The following is a 24,941-nucleotide window of genomic DNA, read 5'->3' as shown; positions in this document are numbered from 1 at the left end:
TTTATTCTTTGCTTTCACAGTACCCAACCTGACACAAAACCTACACATCACAGGCTGGGAGAAGCACATGGCCTGCGGCACAGCATCACACTGGAGCACTTAGGAGAACACTTAGGGGTAAAGTGATTTGCTCAAGGCGGCAGGTAGTATACAGGGATACTGAAGCCGGTAACCCTCCGGCTGCCAGATCACTCCTTGCAGATTTTCCCACAGTCAGGGAGTTCAAACAGGCAACCCTCTTGTTACCGACCGACTCTCAATTCACTACTTTAAAATGGAGATAGCAGTTATGGTGCTGCCCATGGCGTCTGTGATGCCATAATGGCACAGATACAAAGATTAGTTAGAAAAATATCTCTATGATGTAAACATTGTTTTCCTGATAACTTTTCTCCACATTCCCTTCCTCTGCTCCAAGGCTTTATGGGTCATTTGCATTACATTTCCATAACCAGGCCCCTGGCTAGGGCAATCTCGAGAGGACAGAGTTGGGCAGAGGGAACATCATCACGAAGAATGTTTGGCACATCTGTTCACACCCTTAGGGTTTGTAGGAATGTTTTTAATACACCTATGGAATTAATCAGAGTTACTTTTGTGTATATTTTGAGAGATAACTGTATTTGTTTGTTGTAAAGGTCATGCTATGGTCTCATGGTCTCACCCCTGAAGATCTAATCCAAATACCACAAGGCAGAGGAGAAGACTATTGCCAGCACATGTTGCTTTACATGTCGTCACGTTATCACATTAACTTCACATAAGATCACGTGAAAATGTGTTTTTGGAACACTTCGTGTTTTCACATGTGAAATGCATGTGTTTTTTTCCATAAGACTGACGGCCAATTTGCAATGAAGTAGCTGAACTTCGTACGGAGCACTTTGTTAGCATTGGTTTTCTTAAAACTATACTAACGGGAGATTACATGCACAAGCATACGAAAATAAGTTTGATTGCAACGCAAAACCCACAAGAATAAACAAGTGACTTAACTGATCTCACAATGATTCCAGACAGCTGCAACTTCCGTTGTCTATAGGTTCTCTATTGGTTCCCCAATTAAATAATGATCTATAGGAAAACATAAGGCTGATGAAGGTAAAATAATTCTTATTACAGTATAAGAATATAGTAAAATTACGCCTACACAGTATATTCATTTAAATGCTTCATCTTAAATGGCTTAATATGTGTCATTTGAAATAACTGTATTAGACTACAGTTTAATTAGATACAAATTTGATTGGCTTGATTTGGTTACACATTTCAAATATGGACAGTGCAGGGACCTTTTTCCCCAGAATCTTGCTAAGAAATTACCATACTTTTTAAGACAAGTTCTAACTAATGGATTACATTAACTGGAAATGAAAAATGATTAAGTGTAGGCTACACCAACATAGTTTTCCATTCATAAAACGTGTAGGGTCAATTTCCACAGTAGATTTTGACAGCAATCAGGACTAAAAGTTCAACACTGGCATCAGCTTTAGGGAGAGGTAGTTTGCAATTGGCCCAGAGAGTGCGAGTGTTATAAGTTTGTGTGTGTGTGTGTGTGTGTGTGTGTGTCTGTGTCTGTTCATGCGTGCATTCGGGAGTGTGTGTGTGTATGGGAGCAATTTATAAACAGATCAGCGTGCTTTGTGTGCATGGGGGTGTAATCTTAATAATAACTACTTATCACTAGTTAACACATTAACAATCAGACGCTAAAAGGAGGAAGTTTACCAAGTAAACAAACAACCACAAGAGAACACCGTTATAAGGGCAAAGTCTTAAATAACAAAGCATCCATGTCTCTAAACATGTATCAGTGATTAGTCCAGTCACACCAGCTCTCTCCTTATCCTCTATAGCAGACACAGAGCAGTTTCAGAGTCTCACACTGTTATGGTAAAGCGGTGTCACTCAGAAAATAATTCTGAGTAGTAGTTTACCCCATCAAATCAAATCACATTTATTTGTCACATACACATGGTTAGCAGATGTTAATGCGAGTGTAGCGAAATGCTAGGCTTCTGGTTCCGACAATGCAGTAATAACCAACGAGTAATCTAACCTAACAATTCCACAACTACTACCTTATACACACAAGTGTAAAGGGATAAAAAGTATGTACATAAAGATATATGAATGAGTGATGGTACAGAACGGCATAGGCAAGATGCAGTAGATGGTATCGAGTACAGTATATACATATGAGATGAGTATGTAAACAAAGTGGCATAGTTTAAAGTGGCTAGTGATACATGTATTACATAAAGATGCAGTAGATGATATAGAGTACAGTATATACGTATACATATGAGATGAATAATGTAGGGTATCTAAACATTATATTAAGTAGCATTGTTTAAAGTGGCTAGTGATATATTTTACATCAATTCCCATCAATTCCCATTATTAAAGTGGCTGGAGTTGAGTCAGTGTGTTGGCAGCAGCCACTCAATGTTAGTGGTGGCTGTTTAACAGTCTGATGGCCTTGAGATAGAAGCTGTTTTTCAGTCTCTCGGTCCCAGCTTTGATGCACCTGTACTGACCTCGCCTTCTGGATGATAGCGGGGTGAACAGGCAGTGGCTCGGGTGGTTGTTGTCCTTGATGATCTTTATGGCCTTCCTGTGACATCGGGTGGTGTAGGTGTCCTGGAGGGCAGGTAGTTTGCCCCCGGTGATGCGTTGTGCAGACCTCACTACCCTCTGGAGAGCCTTACGGTTGTGGGCGGAGCAGTTGCCGTACCAGGCGGTGATACAGCCCGACAGGATGCTCTCGATTGTGCATCTGTAGAAGTGCTTTTGGTGACAAGCCAAATTTCTTCAGCCTCCTGAGGTTGAAGAGGCGCTGCTGCGCCTTCTTCACGATGCTGTCTGTGTGGGTGGACCAATTCAGTTTGTCTGTGACGTGTACGCCGAGGAACTTAAAACTTACTACCCTCTCCACTACTGTCCCATCGATGTGGATAGGGTGGTGCTCCCTCTGCTGTTTCCTGAAGTCCACAATCATCTCCTTAGTTTTGTTGACGTTGAGTGTGAGGTTATTTTCCTGACACCACACTCCGAGGGCCCTCACCTCCTCCCTGTAGGCCGTCTCGTCGTTGTTGGTAGTCAAGCCTACCACTGTAGTGTCGACCGCAAACTTGATGATTGAGTTGGAGGCGTGCGTGGCCACGCAGTCGTGGGTGAACAGGGAGTACAGGAGAGGGCTCAGAACGCACCCTTGTGGGGCCCCAGTGTTGAGGATCAGCGGGGTGGAGATGTTGTTACCTACCCTCACCACCTGGGGGCGGCCCGTCAGGAAGTCCAGTGCCCAGTTGCACAGGGTGGGGTCGAGACCCAGGGTCTCGAGCTTGATGACGAGTTTGGAGGGTACTATGGTGTTAAATGCTGAGCTGTAGTCGATGAACAGCATTCTCACATAGGTATTCCTCTTGTCCAGATGGGTTAGGGCAGTGTGCAGTGTGGTTGAGATTGCATCGTCTGTGGACCTATTTGGGCGGTAAGCAAATTGGAGTGGGTCTAGGGCAGGGGTGTCAAAGTCAAATGGACGGAGGGCCAAATAAAAAAATCAGCTACAAGACGAGGGCCGGACTGTTCGAATGTTCATTGAAAATTTTTTAAATGACGCATATAGTCTAGTGAACCTAATTGAACCTACTGAAAACCTAACAAATATATTACAATATGATCAGATAAATAAAGCAATATTTTCTTATGGCTCTGTCAGTAATCTTTAATTTTCAACAGACACAAAAGACAAATTTCCTTTATATAAATATCCCCATAACATGAACATTAAATGAAAGAAACCGGTATTCAAGGCACCATCAGTAGACTATATTTTCTATTTTAGCAAAAGTGGGCTAAATTTACTTCAAAGAAAAAACAATAAAATATAATTGGATTGAAATACAAAAAAATAAAGTGCAAAAATCTATTAATCAAAAACAACACTTTGTTTAAGGAGAAGTAACATGCAGTGAAAACAAATATTAAATTTTAACTTTTAAACTTGAACTGAGTAAAAACTCTAAATATGTGATTGCACAGTAATGTTCACTTGTTTGAGGTTGAGGGTGATACTTGGTGGTGTCCCATCTTTTCCACAAGTTCATCAATGTTCGGGGTAAGGCTCTGAGCTGAAGAAATCCTCAGAATTGAGTGGAGGTGTTCAGCAGTAAGTCGACTTCTGTGTGATGTTTTGTTCAGGTTCATCAAAGAAAACAGTTGTTCACACAGGTATGTGCTGCCAAACATAGACAACGTTTGAGCAGCCTGGATGCGCAGCTGGGGCATTGTGCCGGGGAGGAAACGGGCGAACTCCGCAGCACCCACTGCCGCATATTTTGCCCTCAGTGCATCATTGCATTGGAGGTCAATCAACTCCATTTGGAGGTTTGGTGGTGAGCTTTCCACGTCAACAGCAAATGGGTTACCGAGCAGTTCCAACCTGCTTTTTTGTGCTTCAAAGTCAGCAAATCGGCGTCGAAAGTCAGCGGCAAGCATACCTATTTTATCAGCCAACTGTGTGCTCGGGAACGCACTGGTAGAGAGCTTCTCTTTCATGGTCTGGCAGCTGGGAAAGTGGCTCAAATTTTCTTTCCGCATCTGCGTCTCCCACAGAGTCAGTTTGGTTTTAAATGCCTTCACTGTACTGTACATATCAGAGATGACACGATCCCGACCCTGCAGCTGCAAGTTTATTGCATTCAGATGACTCGTAATGTCACACAGAAAAGCCATTTCACACAGAAACATTTCGTCTCGGAGTTGTGTTGTGTCTTTCCCTTTGCTGTCCAAGAACAGACAAATCTCCTCACGAAGCTCGAAACATCTTTGAAGCACCTTTCCCTGGCTTAGCCATCGCACCTCTGTGTGATAAGGCAAATCACCATGCTCCGTTTCTAACTCCGTCAGAAATGCCTTGAACTGGCGGTGATTCAAACCTTTGGCTCTGATAAAGTTAACTGTGCGCGTGATGATGCTCATTACATGCTCCATTTTCAAGGCTTTACCGCACAACGCTTCCTGGTGTATGATACAATGATAAGCTGTCAGCTCACCTGTCGCGTTTTCCTCTTGCATCTTTTCCCGTATCTTCGCCACCAGTCCGCTCCTGTGTCCACACATCGCAGGTGCTCCGTCGGTTGTCAAACCCACGAGTTTTTCCCAAGGCAGCTCCATCTCATTTACACATCTTGACACCTCTTCATACAAATCATGCCCCGTAGTTGTGCCATGCATAGGACGTAAAGCCAAAAACTCCTCTGTCACGCTTAGGTTGGAGTCCACTCCGCGGATGAAAATTGACAACTGGGCAATGTCAGAAATGTCGGTGCTCTCATCCACAGCCAAGGAATATGCAATAAAATCTTTTCCCTTTTTCACAAGCTGCTCTTTTAGATTGATGGACAACTGGTCTACTCTCTCGGCAATGGTGTTTCTGCTCAGACTCACATTTAAAAAGAGTTGCCTTTTTTCTGGGCAAACTTCGTCACAAACTTTAATCATGCAGTTTTTGATGAAATCCCCCTCCGTAAATGGCCGGGCTGATTTAGCGATCTCTTCTGCCAAAATAAAACTGGCCTTGACAGCAGCCTGGCCTTGTGATTTGGCTTTTTTGAACAGAGCCTGTCGAGATTTGAGGCCTCGTTTTAATTCCTCTGCCTTTTGTAGCCTTTGTTCCATGTCCATATTCTTGTTTTTGTCCGCGTGTTTCGTTTCATAATGTCGTCTCAGATTATACTCTTTCAGTACCGCCACACTTTCTCCACACAGAAGACACACAGGTTTTCCAGCTACCTTCGTGAACATATACTCCGACTCCCACCTTGTTTGAAACCCCCGGTTCTCAGTATCCACCTTCCGTTTTGCCATTTTTGATGGGTATCTGAAAGTTAATTTTACTGTGATGCTGACGACTGCTGTGCCAATAAATATTGAAATGAAGCAGCCTACTGCTCGGTGCGTCACCTTTGCATTGTGGGAAATGTAGTATTGGTGCGTGTAAAAGATCTGCGGGCTGCCGGCTTGCTGCGGGCCGGTTCTAATAATAAATCAAGATCATCCCAGGGGCCGTAAAAAACCTTCTTGCGGGCCGGATGTGGCCCGCGGGCCTTGACTCTGACATATGTGGTCTAGGGTGTCAGGTAGGGTGGAGGTGATATGGTCCTTGACTACTCTCTCAAAGCACTTCATGATGACGGAAGTGAGTGCTAAGGGGCGGTAGTCGTTTAGCTCAGTTACCTTAGCTTTCTTGGGAACAGGAACAATGGTGGCCCTCTTGAAGCATGTGGGAACAGCAGACTGGGATAAGGATTGATGAATATGTCCGTAAACACACCAGCCAGCTGGTCTGCGCATGCTCTGAGGGCGCGGCTGGGGATGCCGTCTGGGCCTGCAGCCTTGCGAGGGTTAACACGTTTAAATGTTTTACTCACGTCGGCTGCAGTGAAGGAGAGTCCGCATGTTTTGGTAGCGGGCCGTGTCAGTGGCACTGTATTGTCTTCAAAGCGCGCAAAAAAGTTATTTAGTCTGCCTGGGAGCAAGACATCCTGGTCCGTGACGGGGCTGGTTTTCTTTTTGTAATCCGTGATTGACTGTAGACCCTGCCACATACCTCTTGTGTCTGAGCCGTTGAATTGCGACTCTACTTTGTCTCTATACTGACGCTTAGCTTGTTTGATTGCCTTGCGGAGGGAATAGTTACACTGTTTGTATTCGGTCATGTTTCCGGTCACCTTGCCCTGATTAAAAGCAATGGTTCGCACTTTCAGTTTCACGCGAATGCTGCCATCAATCCACGGTTTCTGGTTTAGGAATGTTTTAATCGTTGCTATGGGAACGACATCTTTAATGCACGTTCTAATGAACTCGCACACCGAGTCAATGTTGTTGTTCGCCGCAATGCGGAATATATCCCAGTCCACGTGATGGAAGCAGTCTTGGAGCGTGGAATCAGATTGGTCGGACCAGCGTTGAACAGACCTCAGCGCGGTAGCTTCTTGTTTTACCTTCTGTCTGTAGGCAGGGAGCAACAAAATGGAGTTGTGGTCAGCTTTTCCGAAAGGAGGGCAGGGGAGGGCCTTATATGCGTCGCGGAAGTTAGAATAGCAATGATCCAAGGTTTTACCAGCCCTGGTTGCGCAATCGATATGCTGATACAATGGGGGGGATATATACGGCTGTGATTAAAATCGAAGAGAATTCCCTTGGTAGATAATGCATCCGACATTTGATTGTGAGGAATTCTAAATCAGGTGAATAGAAGGACTTGAGTTCCTGTATGTTGTTGTGACCACACCACGTCTCGTTAACCATAAGGCATACGCCCCCACCCCTCTTCTTACCAGAAAGATGTTTGTTTCTGTCGGCGCGATGCGTGGAGAAACCAGCTGGCTGCACCCATTCCGTTAGCGTCTCTCGAGTGAGCCATGTTTCCGTGAAGCAAAGAACGTTACAGTCTCTGATGTCCCTCTGGAATGCTACCCTTGCTCGGATTTCATCAACCTTGTTGTCTAGAGACTGGGCATTGGCGAGAAGTATGCTAGGGAGTGGTGCGCGATGTGCCCGTCTCCGGAGCCTGACCAGAAGACCGCTTCATTTCCCTCTTTTATGATGTCTTTGTTTTGGGTCGCAGGCTGGGATCCAATCCGTTGTCCTGGGTGAAAGGCAGAACACAGGATCCGCTCCGGGAAAGTCATATTCCTGGTCATACTGATGGTGAGTTGACGTTGCTCTTATATTCAGTAGTTCTTCCCGACTGTATGTAATGAAACCTAAGATGACCTGGGGTACCAATGTAAGAAATAACACGTAAAAAAACAAACTGCATAGTTTCCTAGGAACGCGAAGCGAGGCGGCCATCTCTCTCGGCCCCGGAAGTGTAATCATTCATCAGTCACCGGCTTCATTAATAAGTGCATTGACAATGCCATCCCCACAGTGACTGCGTACATATTCCAACCAGAAGCCATGGATCACAGGCAACATCCGCACTGAGCTAAATGCTACAACGGCCGCGTTCAAGGAGCGGGACACTAATCCAGACGCTTATAAGAAATCCCACTTCGGGTCCTCCCGAGTGGCGCAGTGGTCTAAGGCACTGCATGTGCCACTAGAGATTTTGGTTTAGAGTCCAGGCTCTGGTTTAGAGTCCAGGCTCTGTCGTGATTGGGAGACCCATGGGGTGGCACACAATTGGCCCAGCGTCGTACGGGTTAGGGGAGGGTTTGGCCGGTACGGATGTCCTTGTCCCATCGCGCACTAGCGACTCCTGTGGCGGGCCGGGCGCAGTGCACGCTTACACAGTCGTCAGGTTCACAGTGTTTCCTCCGACACATTGGTGCTGCTGGCTTCCGGGTTAAGTGGGCATTGGGTTAAGTGGGCATTGTGTCAAGAAGCAGTGCGGCCTTCAACGTGCGGCTCTGTGCGGCTCTCGACCTTCGCCTCTCTCTCTCGAGTCCGTATGGGAGTTGCAGGGATGAGACAAGACTGTAACTACCAATTGGATACCATGAAATTGTTGGAGAAAAAGGGGTAAAAGTTTAAAAAATATATATAAAAAAAGAAGAAGAAGAAATCCCGCTACGGGCAATGCAAATAGTCTGGGTAACCATTTGATTAGCTTTTCATGAGTCTTATGGCTTGGGGGTAGAAGCTATTTAGGATCCTCTTGGACCTAGACTTGGTGCTCCGGTACCACTTGCCATGCGGTAGCAGAGAGAACAGTCTATGACTAGGTTGGCTGGAGTCTTTCACAATTTTTAGGGCTTTCCTCTGACACTACCTGGTGTAGAGGTCCTGGATGGCAGGTATCTTGGCCCCGGTGATGTACTGGGTCGTACGCACTTCCCACTGTAGTGCCTTGCGGTTGGAGGCCGAGCAGTTGCCATACTAGGCAGTGATGCAACCCATCAGGATGCTCTTGATGGTGCAGCTGTAAAACCTTTTGAGGATCTGAGGACCCATGCCAAATCTTTTCAGTCTCCTGAGCGGGACTAGGTTTTGTCGTGCCCTCTTCACGACTGTCTTGGTGTGCTTGGACCATGTTAGTTAGTTAGTTGGTGATGTGGACACTGAAGGGGTTAAACCAAGGCCTCATACCTTTTAAAGGGTTAATAAATTGTATTATGATAAACTGTAAGGTCTCCTCTTTAGGAGATCTCTGTGTGTGTGTTAACACCTGTTTTGAGTTTTGTGCCCTTCAGACACTATCAGAAGGCGGAAACCGCCTACGCTCATACTCCTCCTGTCTGGGCGCCAATGTGGCTATCTGAGGTTCTGAAAATACGACTGGTTTTCTGAGAACACAAGGCTGCCGCAGGCCTGATGAAAACAGCCACCTGTCAGAAGATGCTTAGACTCGTTCACCTTGTTATGCTGTGATGAAAGGTCAAGTTCCGGTCAAACCCACTTCAGAGCTTTTAATTGCTGACAAGATGCTGCTGTCAGGGGGAGGTTACATTTATTAAAATGTTGTTGCGAGGAAAAATCACACAAGGAGGACTGGGAGAGACTATAAGAGTTACAGGATGTCTTAGACATTTTGCAGAACCTGGGGAGAGCTATCATATACTGTTCTCTGTACCAACTTCTGCCTACAATTGTATTACTAAAGGAGAATTTTAATACTTAAACAAAGAGTCTGTGATTCCTTTCTACTACCAATATATATAAGTTTAAGAATTATATACAGTCGTGGTCAAAAGTTTTTAGAATGACACAAATATAAATTTTCACAAAGTCTGCTGCCTCAGTTTGTATGATGGCAATTTGCATATACTCCAGAATGTTATGAAAAGTGATCAGATGAATTGCAATTAATAGCAAAGTCCTTTTTTGCCATGCAAATGAACTAAATCCCCAAAAAGCATTTCCACTGCATTTCAGCCCTGCCACAAAAGGACCAGCTGACATCATGTCAGTGATTCTCTCGTTAACACAGGTGTGAGTGTTGACGAGGACAAGGCTGGAGATCACTCTGTCATGCTGATTGAGTTCGAATAACAGACTGGAAGCTTCAAAAGGAGGGTGGTGCTTGGAATCATTGTTCTTCCTCTGTCAACCATGGTTACCTGCAAGGAAACACGTACCGTCAACATTGCTTTGCACAAAAAGGGCTTCACAGGCAAGGATATTGCTGCCAGTAAGATTGCACCTAAATCAACCATTTATCGGATCATCAAGAATTTCAAGGAGAGCGGTTCAATTGTTGTGAAGAAGGCTTCAGGTTGCCCAAGAAAGTCCAGCAAGCGCCAGGACGTCTCCTAAATTTGATTCAGCTGCGGGATCGAGGCACCACCAGTACAGAGCTTGCTCAGGAATGGCAGCAGGCAGGTGTGAGTGCATCAGCACGCACAGTGAGGCGAAGACTTTTGGAGGATGGCCTGGTGTCAAGAAGGGCAGCAAAGAAGCCACTTCTCTCCAGGAAAAACATCAGGGACAGACTAATATTCTGCAAAAGGTACAGGGATTGAACTGCTGAGGACAGGGGTAAAGTCATTTTCTCTGATGAATCCCCTTTCTGATTGTTTGGGGCATCCGGAAAGAAGATTATCCGGAGAAGACAAGGTGAGCGCTTCCATCAGTCCTGTGTCATGCCAACAGTAAAGCATCCTGAGACCATTCATGTGTGGGGTTGCTTCTCAGCCAAGGGAGTGAGCTCACTCACAATTATGCCTAAGAGCACAGCCATGACTAAAGAATGGACCAACACATCCTCAGAGAGAAACTTCTCCAAACCATCCAGGAACAGTTTGGTGACGAACAATGCCTTAACCTGTTGAGTGTAGGGGGCAGTATTTTGATGTTTGGATGAAAAACGTACCCAAATGAAACTGCCTATTTCTCAGGCCCAGAATCTAGAATATGCATATAATTGTCAGATTAGGATAGAAAAAACTAAAGTTTCCAAAACTGTCAAAATGTTGTCTGTAAGTATAACAGAACTGATATTGCAGGCGAAAACCTGAGGAAAATACAACAAGGAAGTGCCTAAGAGAAACAAATCTCCCTGTTCCATTGCATGCCTTCCCTCCATTTAAAGGGATATCAACCAGATTCCTTTCTTATGGCTTCCACATGGTGTGAACAGTCTTTAGACATAGTTTCAGGCTTTTATTCTAACAAATGAGCGAGAAGGATCACATCACGTCAGTGGATGGCTGGGTGCAAGCAGAGTTTTGCATGCGCAACAGCTTGGAGCAGACATTTTCTCTCTCTCTCCTATTGAAAAATCTACGGTCCGGTTGAAATATTATCGATTATTTATTGTAAAAACAACCTGAGCATTGATTATAAAAAACGGTTGACATGTTTCTACGAACTTTACGGATACTATTTGGAAGTTGTCTGCCCCGTCGTGACCGCTCGAGCCTGTGGATTTCTGAACAAAACGTGCCAACCAAATGGAGGTATTTTGGACATAAAAAGATGCTTTATGGAACAAAAGGAACATTTATTGTGTAACTGGGAGTCTCATGAGTGCAAACATCCGAAGATCATCAAAGGTAAGCGATTCATTTTATTGCTTTTCTGACTTTCGTGACCAATCTACTTGGCTGCTAGCTGTTTGTAATGTTTTGTCTGCTGAGAGAGATGTCCTAACGTAAACGCTTGGATAGCTTTTGCTGTAAAGCTTTTTTGAAATCTGACACGCCAGGTGGATTAACAACAAGCTAAGCTGTGTTTTGCTATATTGCACTTGTGATTTCATGAAAATTAAATATTTTTTGTAATTTCATTTGAATTTGGCGCTCTGCAATTCAGCGGATGTTGACGAAAATGATCCCGCTAACGGGATGGGTGCGCCAAGAAGTTAACCGGCATGATGGAGCACCTTGCCATAAGGCAAAAGTGATAACTAAGTGGCTCGGGGAACAAAACATCGATATTTTGGGTCCATGGCCAGGAAACTCCCCAGACCTTAATCCCATTGAGAACTTGTGGTAAATCCACAAGAGGCGGGTGGACAAACAAAACCCTGCAAATTCTGACAAACTCCAAGCATTGATTATGCAAGAATGGGCTTCCATCAGTCAGGATGTGACCCAGAAGTTAATTGACAGCATGCCAGAGCGGATTGCAGAGGTCTTGAAAAAGAAGGGTCAACACTGCAAATATTGACTCTTTGCATCAACTTCATGTAATTGTAAATAAAAGCCTTTGACACTTATGAAATTATTGTAATTATACTTCAGTATTCCATAGTAACATCTGACAAAAATATCTAAAGACACTGAAGCAGCAAACTTTGTGGAAATTCATATTTGTGTCATTCTCAAAACTTTTAGCCACGACTGTAGAACTGATCATCTGTTGAAGAAATTGGCCAACAACGCCCAGGAACTTGAAGCTCTCAACCTGCTCCACTACAACCCCATTGATGAGAATAGGGGCGTGCTCAATCCTCCTTTTCTTGCAGTCCACAATCATCTCCTTTGTCTTGATCAAGTTGAGGGAGAGGTTGTTGTCCTTGCACCACACGGTCAGGTCTCTGATCTCCTTTTAACCTTAGTGTTTACATAATGTTGCTGCTACTGTCTCTTATGACCAAAAATAACTTCTGGACATCAGAACAGCGATTACTAACCGAGGACTGGAAGAAACTTTTTCCTTTAACGAGTCAGACGAGAAGGATATCCTGCTTTCACTGGAACAGGCCCAGATCCCCACCTTTTGCGTGAAGAAAAGACCCAGGAAAAGGGGCCGCAGATCGGGCAGCCTTCGAAGAATCCGTAGGCGAGAGGGTAAACTCCCACTGCCATCCGTTCTTCTTGCTAACGTGCAATCATTGGAAAATAAAATTGATGACCTATGATTAAGATTATTCTACCAACGGGACATTAAAAACTGTAACCTCTTATATTTCACCAAGACGTGGCTGAACAACGATATGGACAATATAGAGCTAGCGGAATTTTCCATGCACCGGCAGTACAGAGATGCTACCTCTGGTAAGACCAGGGGTCGGGGTGTGTGTCTATTTGTCAATAACAGCTGGTGTGCAATGTCTAATATTAAAAGAGTCTCAAGGTATTGCTTGCCTGAGGTAGAGTACCTTATGGTAAGCTTTAGACCACACTATCAACAAAGAGAGTTCTCATCTATATTATTTGTATCTGTCTATTTACCACCACAGAACGAAGCTGGCTCTAAGACCGCTCTCAACTAACTGTATAAGATCATAAGCAAAGAAGAAAATGCTGGTGATCTGCTTGAAACATGTTGGTATTACAGACTCGGACAGGGAGAGGTTGAAAATGTCAGTGAAGACACTTGCCAGTTGGTCGGCGCATGCTCGGAGTACACGTCCTGGTAATCCGTCTGGCTCTGTGGCCTTGTGAATGTTGACCTGTTTGAAGGTCTTACTCACATCGGTTGCAGAAAGCCTGATCATACAGTCATCCGGAACAGCTGATGCTCTCATAAATGTTTCAGTGTTACTTGTCTCGAAGCGACCATATAAGTTATTTAGTTTGTCTGGTAGGCTTGTGTCACTGGGCAGCTCTCAGCTGTGCTTCCCTTTGTAGTCTGTAATGGTTTGCAAGCCCTGCCACATCCGACGAGCGTCGAAGCCGGTGTAGTACGATTCGATCTTAGGAAGGGAAACCCAGCCGTGAGCTGCTTAGTGACACGAGCCTACCACACCAGCTAAATGTCTTCTATGCTCGTGCTGAGGCAAGCAACACTGAACTATGCATGAGAGCACCAGCTGTTCCGAACAACTGTATGATCACAATCTCTCTCTCTGCATTGTTGGGAAGGGCACATAAGTAAGCATTTTGTCTGTTTCCCAAATGGCACCGTGTTCTTTATATAGTACAGTACTTTTCACCAGAGCCCTATGGGAGGGCATAGGGTGGCATTTGGAACCTAACTGTATAACTTTGTGTCTCACAATGTGTTGCTTCAATTTGTTTCAGAGGCATATTTTTCCCAACACAATTTCATATGGATAACAGTGTTAACACAGTGGATTTACTCAGATATATGAGAGACTGAGTCTGTGTGTGTGTGTGTCTGTGTCTTAAAAATAAATAGATAAGAGAGACAGAGAATAAATTATTTATTGACTATTTGAAGAGCGTTGAGAGGAAGCAGCCGACTAACACAGAGTTCTAAATAGAGGAAAATGCTCCCTCTCTCCCCCTTCTCTTTTTTCAGAGGCACTAAAAGACAAGGTGTGTCTGTTTCGGACAGATGGGCTGCACTCTGACTAAACGGCAGGCGCAACCACACTCAAACACACTCAAACACACACACTTCCACTAATCAGAATGCAGGGTAAGCAATAGCTATTTCTCTTCTCCGCTCCATCCCCCTCTCCTCCACTCCTCCGATGGATCCAGAGGGAGGAGAGGAATCACCTCCATTTATCCCTCCATCCCTGAGAGGAATAAACAGATCTTAGCCGCAGGGAGAGGGGGATTGGTGCAGAGCAGAGGGATAGAAGGAGGGATGTTAGCAAAGAACAGAACAGAGAGAGAAGTAGGCCAATTAGAGCATATCCTCTGTCAAGGATGCAGACAAAGCATGGATATAGTACGTAACTTACTGAATGACTGCAGCCATCTTAATTCACAAACTATTATGGAATCTTCGAGCTGAAAGTGTGTCTGCAGCTAAATCAGGCTATGTCAAGTCCACCATATGTACAGGTTTAGTGGGCTCTTGTGAACACCTGTGTTGACATCCTGAGGTACTCAGACCCTGATAAACAATAGACCGTGTTATTGAGTATTTTGTTGGTAAGAAGACAGACACCAGGCAGACAGACATGTTGACAGAACAACGCTTTGTTTAGCAGATCTACAGCTGACCACTACTGCCCTTCACACACAAACACACACATACACACACAAACACATGGGAGCACAATAACATAAACAAGCACACACATAAAAAAAATAGATAAAAGAGAGACATACACACACTCATCCTCCCGTGTGACCTTATGGCTCAGCATTTGTAGCACGAAAACAACTACAAACTGAAAGCTTCTCCGTCCGTATTAAACCACTTAACAGTGGAGCCTCTATACACACAAGCACAGGCAGATGCACAAGAACACTATATAAATACAAAGGTATTTGGAAACCCGTTGAAATTAGTGGATTCAGCTATTTCAGCCACACCCTTTGCTGACTGACAGGTGTATAAAATCGAGCACACAGCCATGCAATCTCCATAGCGAAACATTGTCAGTAGAATGGCCTGACTGAAGAGCTCTGTGACTTTCAACGTGGCACTGTCATAGGATGCCACCTTTCAAACAAGTCAGTTCATCAAATTTCTTCCCTGCTAGAGCTGCCCCAGTCAACTGTAAGTGCAGCTATTGTTAAGTGGAAACGTCTAGGAGCAACAACGGCTCAGCCGCGAAGTGGTAGGCCACACAAGCTCACAGAACGAGACTTCCGAGTACTGAAGCGCATAAAAACATTTGTCCTCGGTTGTAACACTCGCTACGGAGTTCCAAACTGCCTCTGGAAGCAAGGTCAACACAAGAACTGATCGTCGGGAGCTTTATGAAATGGGTTTCCATGGCCGAGCAGCAGCAACAGCAAACTAGCTAAATAGAAGAAATTAGCTAACAAGTGCAAGTGCAAGCTAACTAGCTAAATTGCCATAAATGTTTAATGCTTTTCGACCTGTTCCCAAATGAATGTCATTGGTTCAGAGTTTGTTTTGATATTTTAACCTGCGTGTCATGATCGCTTTTGGCGTAGGGGGACAAAATATACTTATGCACGATGGCGCATGCGCGCAGCCAGTATGGGTTCCGTGTAAGAATAATGAATGCTGAGGGTAGCAGTGCAAGATCTTTATAAGCAGAATATTTAGATTATGAACGATTTGCAATTAGATTGCTGGACTATTATTCAGATCCGGCAGTTCAAAGAGGATAGTTTCAAAGGTAATCAATTGGACATAGTTATTGTTAATTAGCAGCATACGGCGTACATTTGCATTCATTCAGTTAAATCTCTTAAAATAGCCTATACTCTTCTTGTGAAATGTATAGCCTACTGTACTGTTTGTCTGTCTGGACTGTGTGCCCGTCTTTGTGAGAATCTTAAGTTAAAAGAATACTAAAATAGTTTTCTTTAGTTTGTGTGCATATTATTATTTTACATTTAAGTATGACCTCCTAAAACTAGAACTGTATTCTGGGCCTCATGGGATTGTAAAATGTTAATACATTCTAAAACATTTTACTGGTCCAAAATCGTGCTGAAATAAAACACTTTTCAATCCGTGTATTAATGGCAGTGTTGTTTGCCTATCAATATAGTAAGCATTAATCTGTGAGATTAGACAGACATCGAACTTGAACCCCTTTTCAACAAATCATCATCTGATTCAGAAAATGATTTCCAGAATGACAGTAAAGTGAACAGCTGTTGTGATAGCACGCATGGTTTTTCTAGAATGTCTCATACGTTATGAAAAGGATAGTCCAAACTATGCCGGGTAAAAATTTTGGCCTATAGCATTTTTAAACAGGTTCAAAAGCAAAAAAAGCTTTATTTCCTTGTAATGCCTTTTATTCAATGGCTTCTCCGGAGTGTCATCAAAGCCAGGGTTGGGTGGCACTTTACTACAGTCCAATGTTATAGTCTTGTGAATTTCTCATGCATATTTTTTGATTGAAAGTGGGAACAAATTGGAGAGATGGACAAATAACGTTAGTGATTTCAAAACAAAATAGACTACATTTTCATTCATATTATAAAGACATGAGGTGAATATCAAAAAAGTTTTAAAAGATGTCTTTGCCTTAAAGTTGTACCTCGGATTAATATTTTATATAATGGCCTATACAGTAAACTCAAAATATGGTATTCTGTTGTTTTGAAATATGCTACGTTTTCCGTATCATAATGAGACTCAATGAAACGACACAGGTCAAATGGATTTTGTGATGTTTTCCTACATTAAATTGACTTAGACTGTTACATGTAGGGTAAAAGGCAGACATTTTATATAAACATTTGATTTCTGTGGTCTGAATTTCATTATAATGTTTGTTTTCAGTAGATAGGCCTACCCATGTGTCTCTCCACTCTCTGAAAGCCTGCTCACTGATGTCAATACCAAAGCTGATAATTGTGACTTGATTGAATTGGAACGATGTGAATAATGATAATGATGGTGAGAGCCCATTACAGACTAACTCTTTAATCATAGGTTATTGTTACTTTGTGTCTCTAAAATCCCAATGTTTCCATTTCTATAGTCATGTGACAGAGTATTTTTTATTTATTAAAACCTCCAAATGTCAGCCTTTTACCAGATCCATTTTTTCTGCATTAAAATGTTTTATTTTCATTACTGAACAAAATTCGGTACACTATAGCCTGTAGATCATTTATGCCTATATGAACACATTTATTTTAGGCCATAAAAAGAACAGCTATGCTTGATTTAATGAAAAGCAGCTAACAGACACAAAATTGTTTCACATTGTTCAATAAAAGACTCAAACAGAAATAGGGAATAGGCTACACAGATGGCTTCACTGTTTCCCCGCATAAAAGGCCTACAAGAAAACTCAATGTATCTCCACAAAGTTGAGTGAGCGAGGGGGTCTGTGCGCTGCGTAGTATGTCCACAAAATGGCAAGCAACACACTACACACATCCTCTTGTGACCGTCCAACTCAGCATAGTAGCACAAAACCGTCCACAAACTGAAAGCTTCTCCACATTAAACCACTTCAGCTTAGCAGTGGGGACTTTACTGTGATGAACTGTGAGCTGTTCTCTACTCACACACACGCACAAGCACACACCCCAATCTGTCTTTGTGGAGTTCCTGGAATCACAGCTACACCGAACCGGTATTAAAACATGACAAGGTGTGGTCCACAATGGATCTTGCCATTAGTCTGTTTAAGAAAGTGTGTCATCCTGCCAAAAAACATGTCATACCAAACGGTGTCCCCCTCCTAAACACCCCACTAGAAGACCATGATCTTTGACCCTACCTGTTTGTCCTTGTCCTTGGACTTTCCGCTGCTGCTGACCCGGGAGGAAGTGACATCGCGGGGGATGACAGAGATCTGGTGCAGTGGCATGTTCATCCCTGCGCAGCCCACCGGACTGGTCGGGCTCACACACACACTTCCTGTCTCGCTGGCATGACGGGCTGAATCGCTACTCCCAGGCTACACTGCTCTGGAGAGGAGAATAAGTAGAAAGAGGAAATACAGGTTTAGACATACAGCACATAAATAACACTACTCACATTTATTTTCACAAGATATACTTTTATTATTTGTAGCCATTTTCTTTTCTTTCCTCCAACAGTATGACTGGTCTGATTCTGGAACTGTGGGTGGCTAATCAGAGTGATGATAACACATTGACAGAGAAAAGAGTCAGAACAGCCCATGCTGTGAAGTCTATAAAAACTATTGTCTGAAAATAGAATAAGAGCACATTGATGGAGAGGGAGAGAATGAACCGTGGTCTGAATAGAACATAGCACACTGACTGTCCACATTGACAAAGGTCTGAATTAGAGCTGGATGATACGGACAAAAATCTATATTGTGATAAATTGGCTGAATTGATGCGATGACGACAAATAGAACGATATGTACAGTGCCTTGCGAAAGTATTCGGCCCCCTTGAACTTTGCGACCTTTTGCCACATTTCAGGCTTCAAACATAAAGATATAAAACTGTATTTGTTTGTGAAGAATCAACAACAAGTGGGACACAATCATGAAGTGGAACAACATTTATTGGATATTTCAAACTTTTTTAACAAATCAAAAACTGAAAAATTGGGCGTGCAAAATTATTCAGCCCCCTTAAGTTAATACTTTGTAGCGTCACCTTTTGCTGCGATTACAGCTGTAAGTCGCTTGGGGTATGTCTCTATCAGTTTTGCACATCGAGAGACTGAAATTTTTTCCCATTCCTCCTTGCAAAACAGCTCGAGCTCAGTGAGGTTGGATGGAGAGCATTTGTGAACAGCAGTTTTCAGTTCTTTCCACAGATTCTCGATCGGATTCAGGTCTGGACTTTGACTTGGCCATTCTAACACCTGGATATGTTTATTTTTGAACCATTCCATTGTAGATTTTGCTTTATGTTTTGGATCATTGTCTTGTTGGAAGACAAATCTCCGTCCCAGTCTCAGGTCTTTTGCAGAATCCATCAGGTTTTCTTCCAGAATGGTCCTGTATTTGGCTCCATCCATCTTCCCATCAATTTTAACCATCTTCCCTGTCCCTGCTGAAGAAAAGCAGGCCAAAAACCATGATGCTGCCACCACCATGTTTGACAATGGGAATGGTGTGTTCAGCTGTGTTGCTTTTACGCCAAGCATAACGTTTTGCATTGTTGCCAAAAAGTTCAATTTTGGTTTCATCTGACCAGAGCACCTTCTTCCACATGTTTGGTGTGTCTCCCAGGTGGCTTGTGGCAAACTTTAAACGACACTTTTTATGGATATCTTTAAGAAATGGCTTTCTTCTTGCCACTCTTCCATAAAGGCCAGATTTGTGCAATATACGACTGATTGTTGTCCTATGGACAGAGTCTCAAACCTCAGCTGTATATCTCTGCAGTTCATCCAGAGTGATCATGGGCCTCTTGGCTGCATCTCTGATCAGTCTTCTCCTTGTATGAGCTGAAAGTTTAGAGGGACGGCCAGGTCTTGGTAGATTTGCAGTGGTCTGATACTCCTTCCATTTCAATATTATCGCTTGCACAGTGCTCCTTGGGATGTTTAAAGCTTGGGAAATCTTTTTGTATCCAAATCCGGCTTTAAACTTCTTCACAACAGTATCTCGGACCTGCCTGGTGTGTTCCTTGTTCTTCATGATGCTCTCTGCGCTTTTAACGGACCTCTGAGACTATCACAGTGCAGGTGCATTTATACGGAGACTTGATTACACACAGGTGGATTGTATTTATCATCATTAGTCATTTAGGTCAACATTGGATCATTCAGAAATCCTCACTGAACTTCTGGAGAGAGTTTGCTGCACTGAAAGTAAAGGGGCTGAATAATTTGGCACGCCCAATTTTTCAGTTTTTGATTTGTTAAAAAAGTTTGAAATATCCAATAAATGTCGTTCCACTTCATGATTGTGTCCCACAATGTTGATTCTTCACAAACAAATACAGTTTTATATCTTTATGTTTGAAGCCTGAAATGTGGCAAAAGGTTGCAAAGTTCAAGGGGGCCGAATACTTTCGCAAGGCACTGTATATAACAATGTGCACCACAGAGGTCATTTCCATGTTAAAGGACCCATGAGCACTAAACATCACCCAGAAAAAGTCTTAAAAGGTATTAGAAAAACATCAAAACACAATGTTGAATTAAAGACACCTACCAACTAATATCAACACTTATAATAAGAATTTGTTCTCAACTGACTTGCCTAGTTAAATAAAGGGTAAACACAAATAATACTATTTCGTTTGGGATAGCATTTTCTGCCTTCTGTAAACATTGCCTTGCGCTGTGAAGGCTGAACCACGGTCAATCAATCAAATGTATTTCATATAGCCCTTTTGACAACAGCAGTTGTCACAAAGTGCAGCACCATGATAACACAACAACCGGGAGGGAGGGAAGAGGTAGAAGACAGGAAGAAAGGCGAGGATGAGGGGTATTGATGCATCACTAATCTAGTGCTGTCTGGAAGTAGAGGTGGGTTCTCTCTCAGTAAAGGTTAGGGATATCTCAGGGGACTATAGGGGTTTCTGGTAGTCTCTCCCTCAGATCCCAAGGACATTATAGACCGTGAGGACAAGACACAGGGAGACTAACAAGGGGACCTGATACCATCACAGACAGATGAATTACATACCAGGGCTTTCCATTAAGGAAAGGCTTTCCATTGTGTAATGAGAGAGAAGGAGAGCAGGAGAGGGGGAGACAGAGAAAAAGAGATTGGGGAGAGAGGGAGACAGAGAAAGAGAGATGGGGCAGAGTGAAGGAGGGTGGAGAGAGAGAGATGGAGAGGGATAGAGAAAAAGAACAAGATAGACAGTGAAAGGGAGACCTCCAACATGCAATTGCTTATGAGCTTATCTCCAGTGTGAGACAGTGAGTCCAGAGAAATGTCTGCACAAACCACTGTTTCCCCTACACACTAGTGCTACATGGACACTGACCCAGCCTTCACCATCCTACACACACACACACACACACACACACACACACACACACACACACACACACACACACACACACACACACACACACACACACACACACACACACACACACACACACACACACACACACACACACACACACACACACACACACACACACACACACACACAAAGCCCGGCTTTATGTAGATACAGGGACAAGGTCATGTGTTTGTAGGCAGTACTGCCATTTTGTTTCACCTCTGTTTGGACCGGTGTAGACCCCAGCAACATGATGAGATATACACACACACGTGTTGACCCTAGCCCTACTTCACATATCGCTTGCTTATCACTAGATAATTTATAGTTGAACAGAATCTGCTAGAAAGATAATGTACTCATACAATTTGAATGATCTGCAAAAGAACAGGCTTTAATCAATATACTGTAGCTAGTACTTCACCAATATAGCCAACTGAACAAGCAGAGGACTGAAGCCTTTACAGAAGTAAGCCTGGTTCTAAACTAATCTCTAGGCCTGTAGGTGGGGCCTAAAATAGAGATTGTACTAAATATTTAAACTCCATGTGGGTTACATTTGCGTTCTGGACAATCAATGTTACTGTATATGTCTGTCCGATCACTGTTTCGGTAACCATCTGGCCAATCAATAACTTCCTGAAAAGGTCTGATCGGTCAGAAAGTGACCTTGTTGCCATGGTGCCAGCAACAGAGGTCATTATGACTGGAGGCTTGTTCGGTTTTACAATAACATGCTGAAACACACAAAAGAGAGTGCGAGTGGGCTCTGATTGCTGTCAGCACGCACACTCACACACACTGCTTGAGTCTAATGATTCATACACCATTCCCACTTGGCACAGACGTCATTTCACCCCAGGTGGTGAAGGTAGGAAACCACACCTCCACCCAGCTGAACCTCAACACTGGGGCCCCACAAGGGTGCGTGCTCAGTCCCCTCCTGTACTCCCTGTTCACCCATGACTGTGTGGCCAAGCACGCCTCCAACTCAATCATCAAGTTTGCAGATGACACAACAGTAGTAGGCTTGATAACCAACAATGATGAGACAGCCTACAGGGAGGAGGTGAGGGCTCTGGGAGTGTGGTGCCAAGAAAACAACATCTCACTCAACATCAACAAAATAAAGTAGATGATCGTGGACTTCAGGAAACAGCAGAGGGAGCACCCCCCTATCCACATCGATGGGACTGTAGTGGAGAAGGTGGAAAGCTTCACGTTCTTCGGCATACACATCACTGACAAACTGAAATGGTCAACTCAGAAAGACAGTGTGGTGAAGAAGGCGCAACACCTATAATCCTCACAAACTTTTACAGATGCACAATCGAGAGCATCCTGTCGGGCTGTATCAGCGCTTGATGCGGCCAATGCACCACCCGCAACCACAAGACTCTCCAGAGGGTATTGCGGTCTGCCCAACGCATCACCGGTCTGCCCAACAAACTACCTGCCCTCCAGGACACCTACAGCACCCCCGATGTCACAGGAAGGCCAAAAGGATCATCAAGGACATCAACCACCCGAGCCACTGCCTGTTCACCCCGCTACCATCCAGAAGGCGAGGTCAGTACAGGTGAATCAAAGCTGAGACATAGAGACGGAAAAACAGCTTCTATCTCAAGGCCATCAGACTGTTAAATAGCCATCACTAACACAGAGAGGCTGCTGTCTATATACATAGACTTAAAATCACTGGCCACTTTAATAAATAGAACACTAGAACTTTTAATAATTTACCCATCTCATCTCATAATTTACCCATCGTCCATATATTTTTATATTCTTAATTCCATTCCTTTACTAGATTTGTGTGTATTGGGAATTGTTCGATGTTGTTTGAATTGTGGAATTGTTCGATATTACTGCACTGTCGGAGCTAGAAGCGCAAGGATTTAGCTACACCCGCAATAACATCTGCTAAACACATGTATATCTTTATTTAACTAGGCAAGTCAGTTAAGAACAAATTCTTATTTACAATTACAACCTTGCCCTGTACAGAGGCAGAATGATAGATGTTTATCTTGTCAGCTCAGGGATTCGCTCTAGCAACCTTTCGGTTACTGGCCCAGCGCTCTAACCACTGGGCTACCTGCCGCCCCAAAATATGTGTGTGTATATGACCAATAAAATGTTATTTTATTTTATTTAGATTCACATTTGGTTGAGTTGTCACCATGTCATTGGTTAAAGGTTTGGTGAAAAAAACGTTGAGGACTTTTTGCAAATACAATCATTTTTCCACATTGATTCAGTCAGTTTTTGCACAGTGGGTTGTGTCTTGCTGCAAGTCTTTAATAAGTGATTGACAAGTTCGCCGCCATTGGACTCTGGAGCAGTGGAAACGCGTTCTCTGGAGTGATGAATCATGCTTCACCATCTGGCAGTCCGACGGACGAATCTGGGTTTGGCGCATGCCAGGAGAACTCTATGCATAGTACCAACTGTAAAGTTTAGTGGAGGAGGAATAATGGTCTGGGGCTGTTTTTTGTGGTTCTGGCTAGGCGCCTTAGTTCCAGTGAAGGGAAATCTTAACGCTACAGCATACAATGACATTCAAGACGATTCTGTGCTTCCAACCTGTTTCAGCATGACAATGCCCCTGTGCACAAAGCGAGGTCCATACAGAAATGGTTCGTCGAGATCGGTGTGGAAGAACTTGACTGGCCTACACAGAGCCCTGACCTCAACCCTGTCTAACACCTTTGGGATGAATTGGAACGCCCACTGTGAGGCCAGGCCTAATCGGCCAACATCAGTGCCCGACCTCACTAATGCTCTTGTGGCTGAATGTAAGCAAATCTCCGCAGCAATGTTCCAACATCTACGGGAAAGCTTTCCCAGAAGAGTGGAGGCTGTTATAGCAGTAAAGGGGGGACCAACTCCATATTAATGCCCATGATTTTGTAATGAGCTGTTCGACGAGCAGGTGTCCACATACACTACATGACCAAAAGTATCTAAAAGGCCCAAAGAAATCCTACACCCCCTGTCCAAAAATATTTCTGCCGTCTCGGACTGTGGCCTACAGCGCATTTTCTAAATTAGCGGATTAGGACCTGGTGCAGGCCTCATATTTTCTCTTTTTCACATATAGGTTGGGCGGTTGTGGATGAGTTATTAGCAATTGCAGGTGGGTGCGGGTGGAAAAACAGCTGACCGCACCACTAACCCATTGATTCTTAAAGAATATAACTTATAAATGCCTCATGAGTTCGTTCAACTGTCGGACCCTATCAGAACCCAAAATATAAGCTTGTTTTACTCCAATGTTGTAAACAATGTAAATAAACATTTTATAGCCTCAACTCTTTCTCTCCCTCCTCTCCCCTCATAATATCCACAACAACATCTCACTAATCGTTAGCTCACTGGAGTCAACGAACCTTACAGATACATTTTTATAATATAATAATAGACACAGGTATATATTGGAGTACAGTAATAACATAATTTTATTATATGTTTCCTATGATACCACTGACTGGTATTGAACATGTGTGTCAGCCTGTAAACCTTATTGATGGTCAAACACAAGCTGGCAGGCTTCTGTGTGAAGGGACACACAGTTCAGTCCAGAATATCTTCAGATAACAAACTTTCATCAAAAAGGCAATACAGGCTGGTTGTGACAATATCTGAATACCACACCTCTGTTAAACACTCTTCATAAAGTCCCGTTGTGCGTGCGTGCGTGTTATGCTTTCCAAACATCCCACATCTACTGTCTGTGTCTGGGAAAAATGGAACTGAAATGGTCTGTGGGAAAAC

The 24,941-nt window shown here is 43.6% G+C and overlaps 1 protein-coding gene across 8 annotated transcripts in view; it reads right to left on the bottom strand.

Annotated features, from left to right (window-relative positions):
- LOC139381973 (E3 ubiquitin-protein ligase MARCHF8-like) overlaps positions 1–24,941 on the bottom strand; it is a 156,954-nt gene that overhangs the window by 101,093 nt on the left and 30,920 nt on the right. For all 8 annotated transcript variants that reach the window (XM_071125864.1, XM_071125861.1, XM_071125859.1 and 5 more), the window contains one exon: positions 17,987–18,176. In XM_071125864.1, the coding sequence (XP_070981965.1) occupies positions 17,987–18,082 (96 nt within the window). In that variant the 5' untranslated portion in view covers positions 18,083–18,176. The remainder of the gene's footprint in view (positions 1–17,986; positions 18,177–24,941) is intronic.

The sequence above is a fragment of the Oncorhynchus clarkii genome, chromosome 23, assembly GCF_045791955.1.
Source record: "Oncorhynchus clarkii lewisi isolate Uvic-CL-2024 chromosome 23, UVic_Ocla_1.0, whole genome shotgun sequence".
NCBI lineage: Eukaryota > Metazoa > Chordata > Actinopteri > Salmoniformes > Salmonidae > Oncorhynchus > Oncorhynchus clarkii.
Note: the sequence above shows the minus strand (reverse complement) of the source record. Positions and strands in the feature narration are given on the sequence as shown.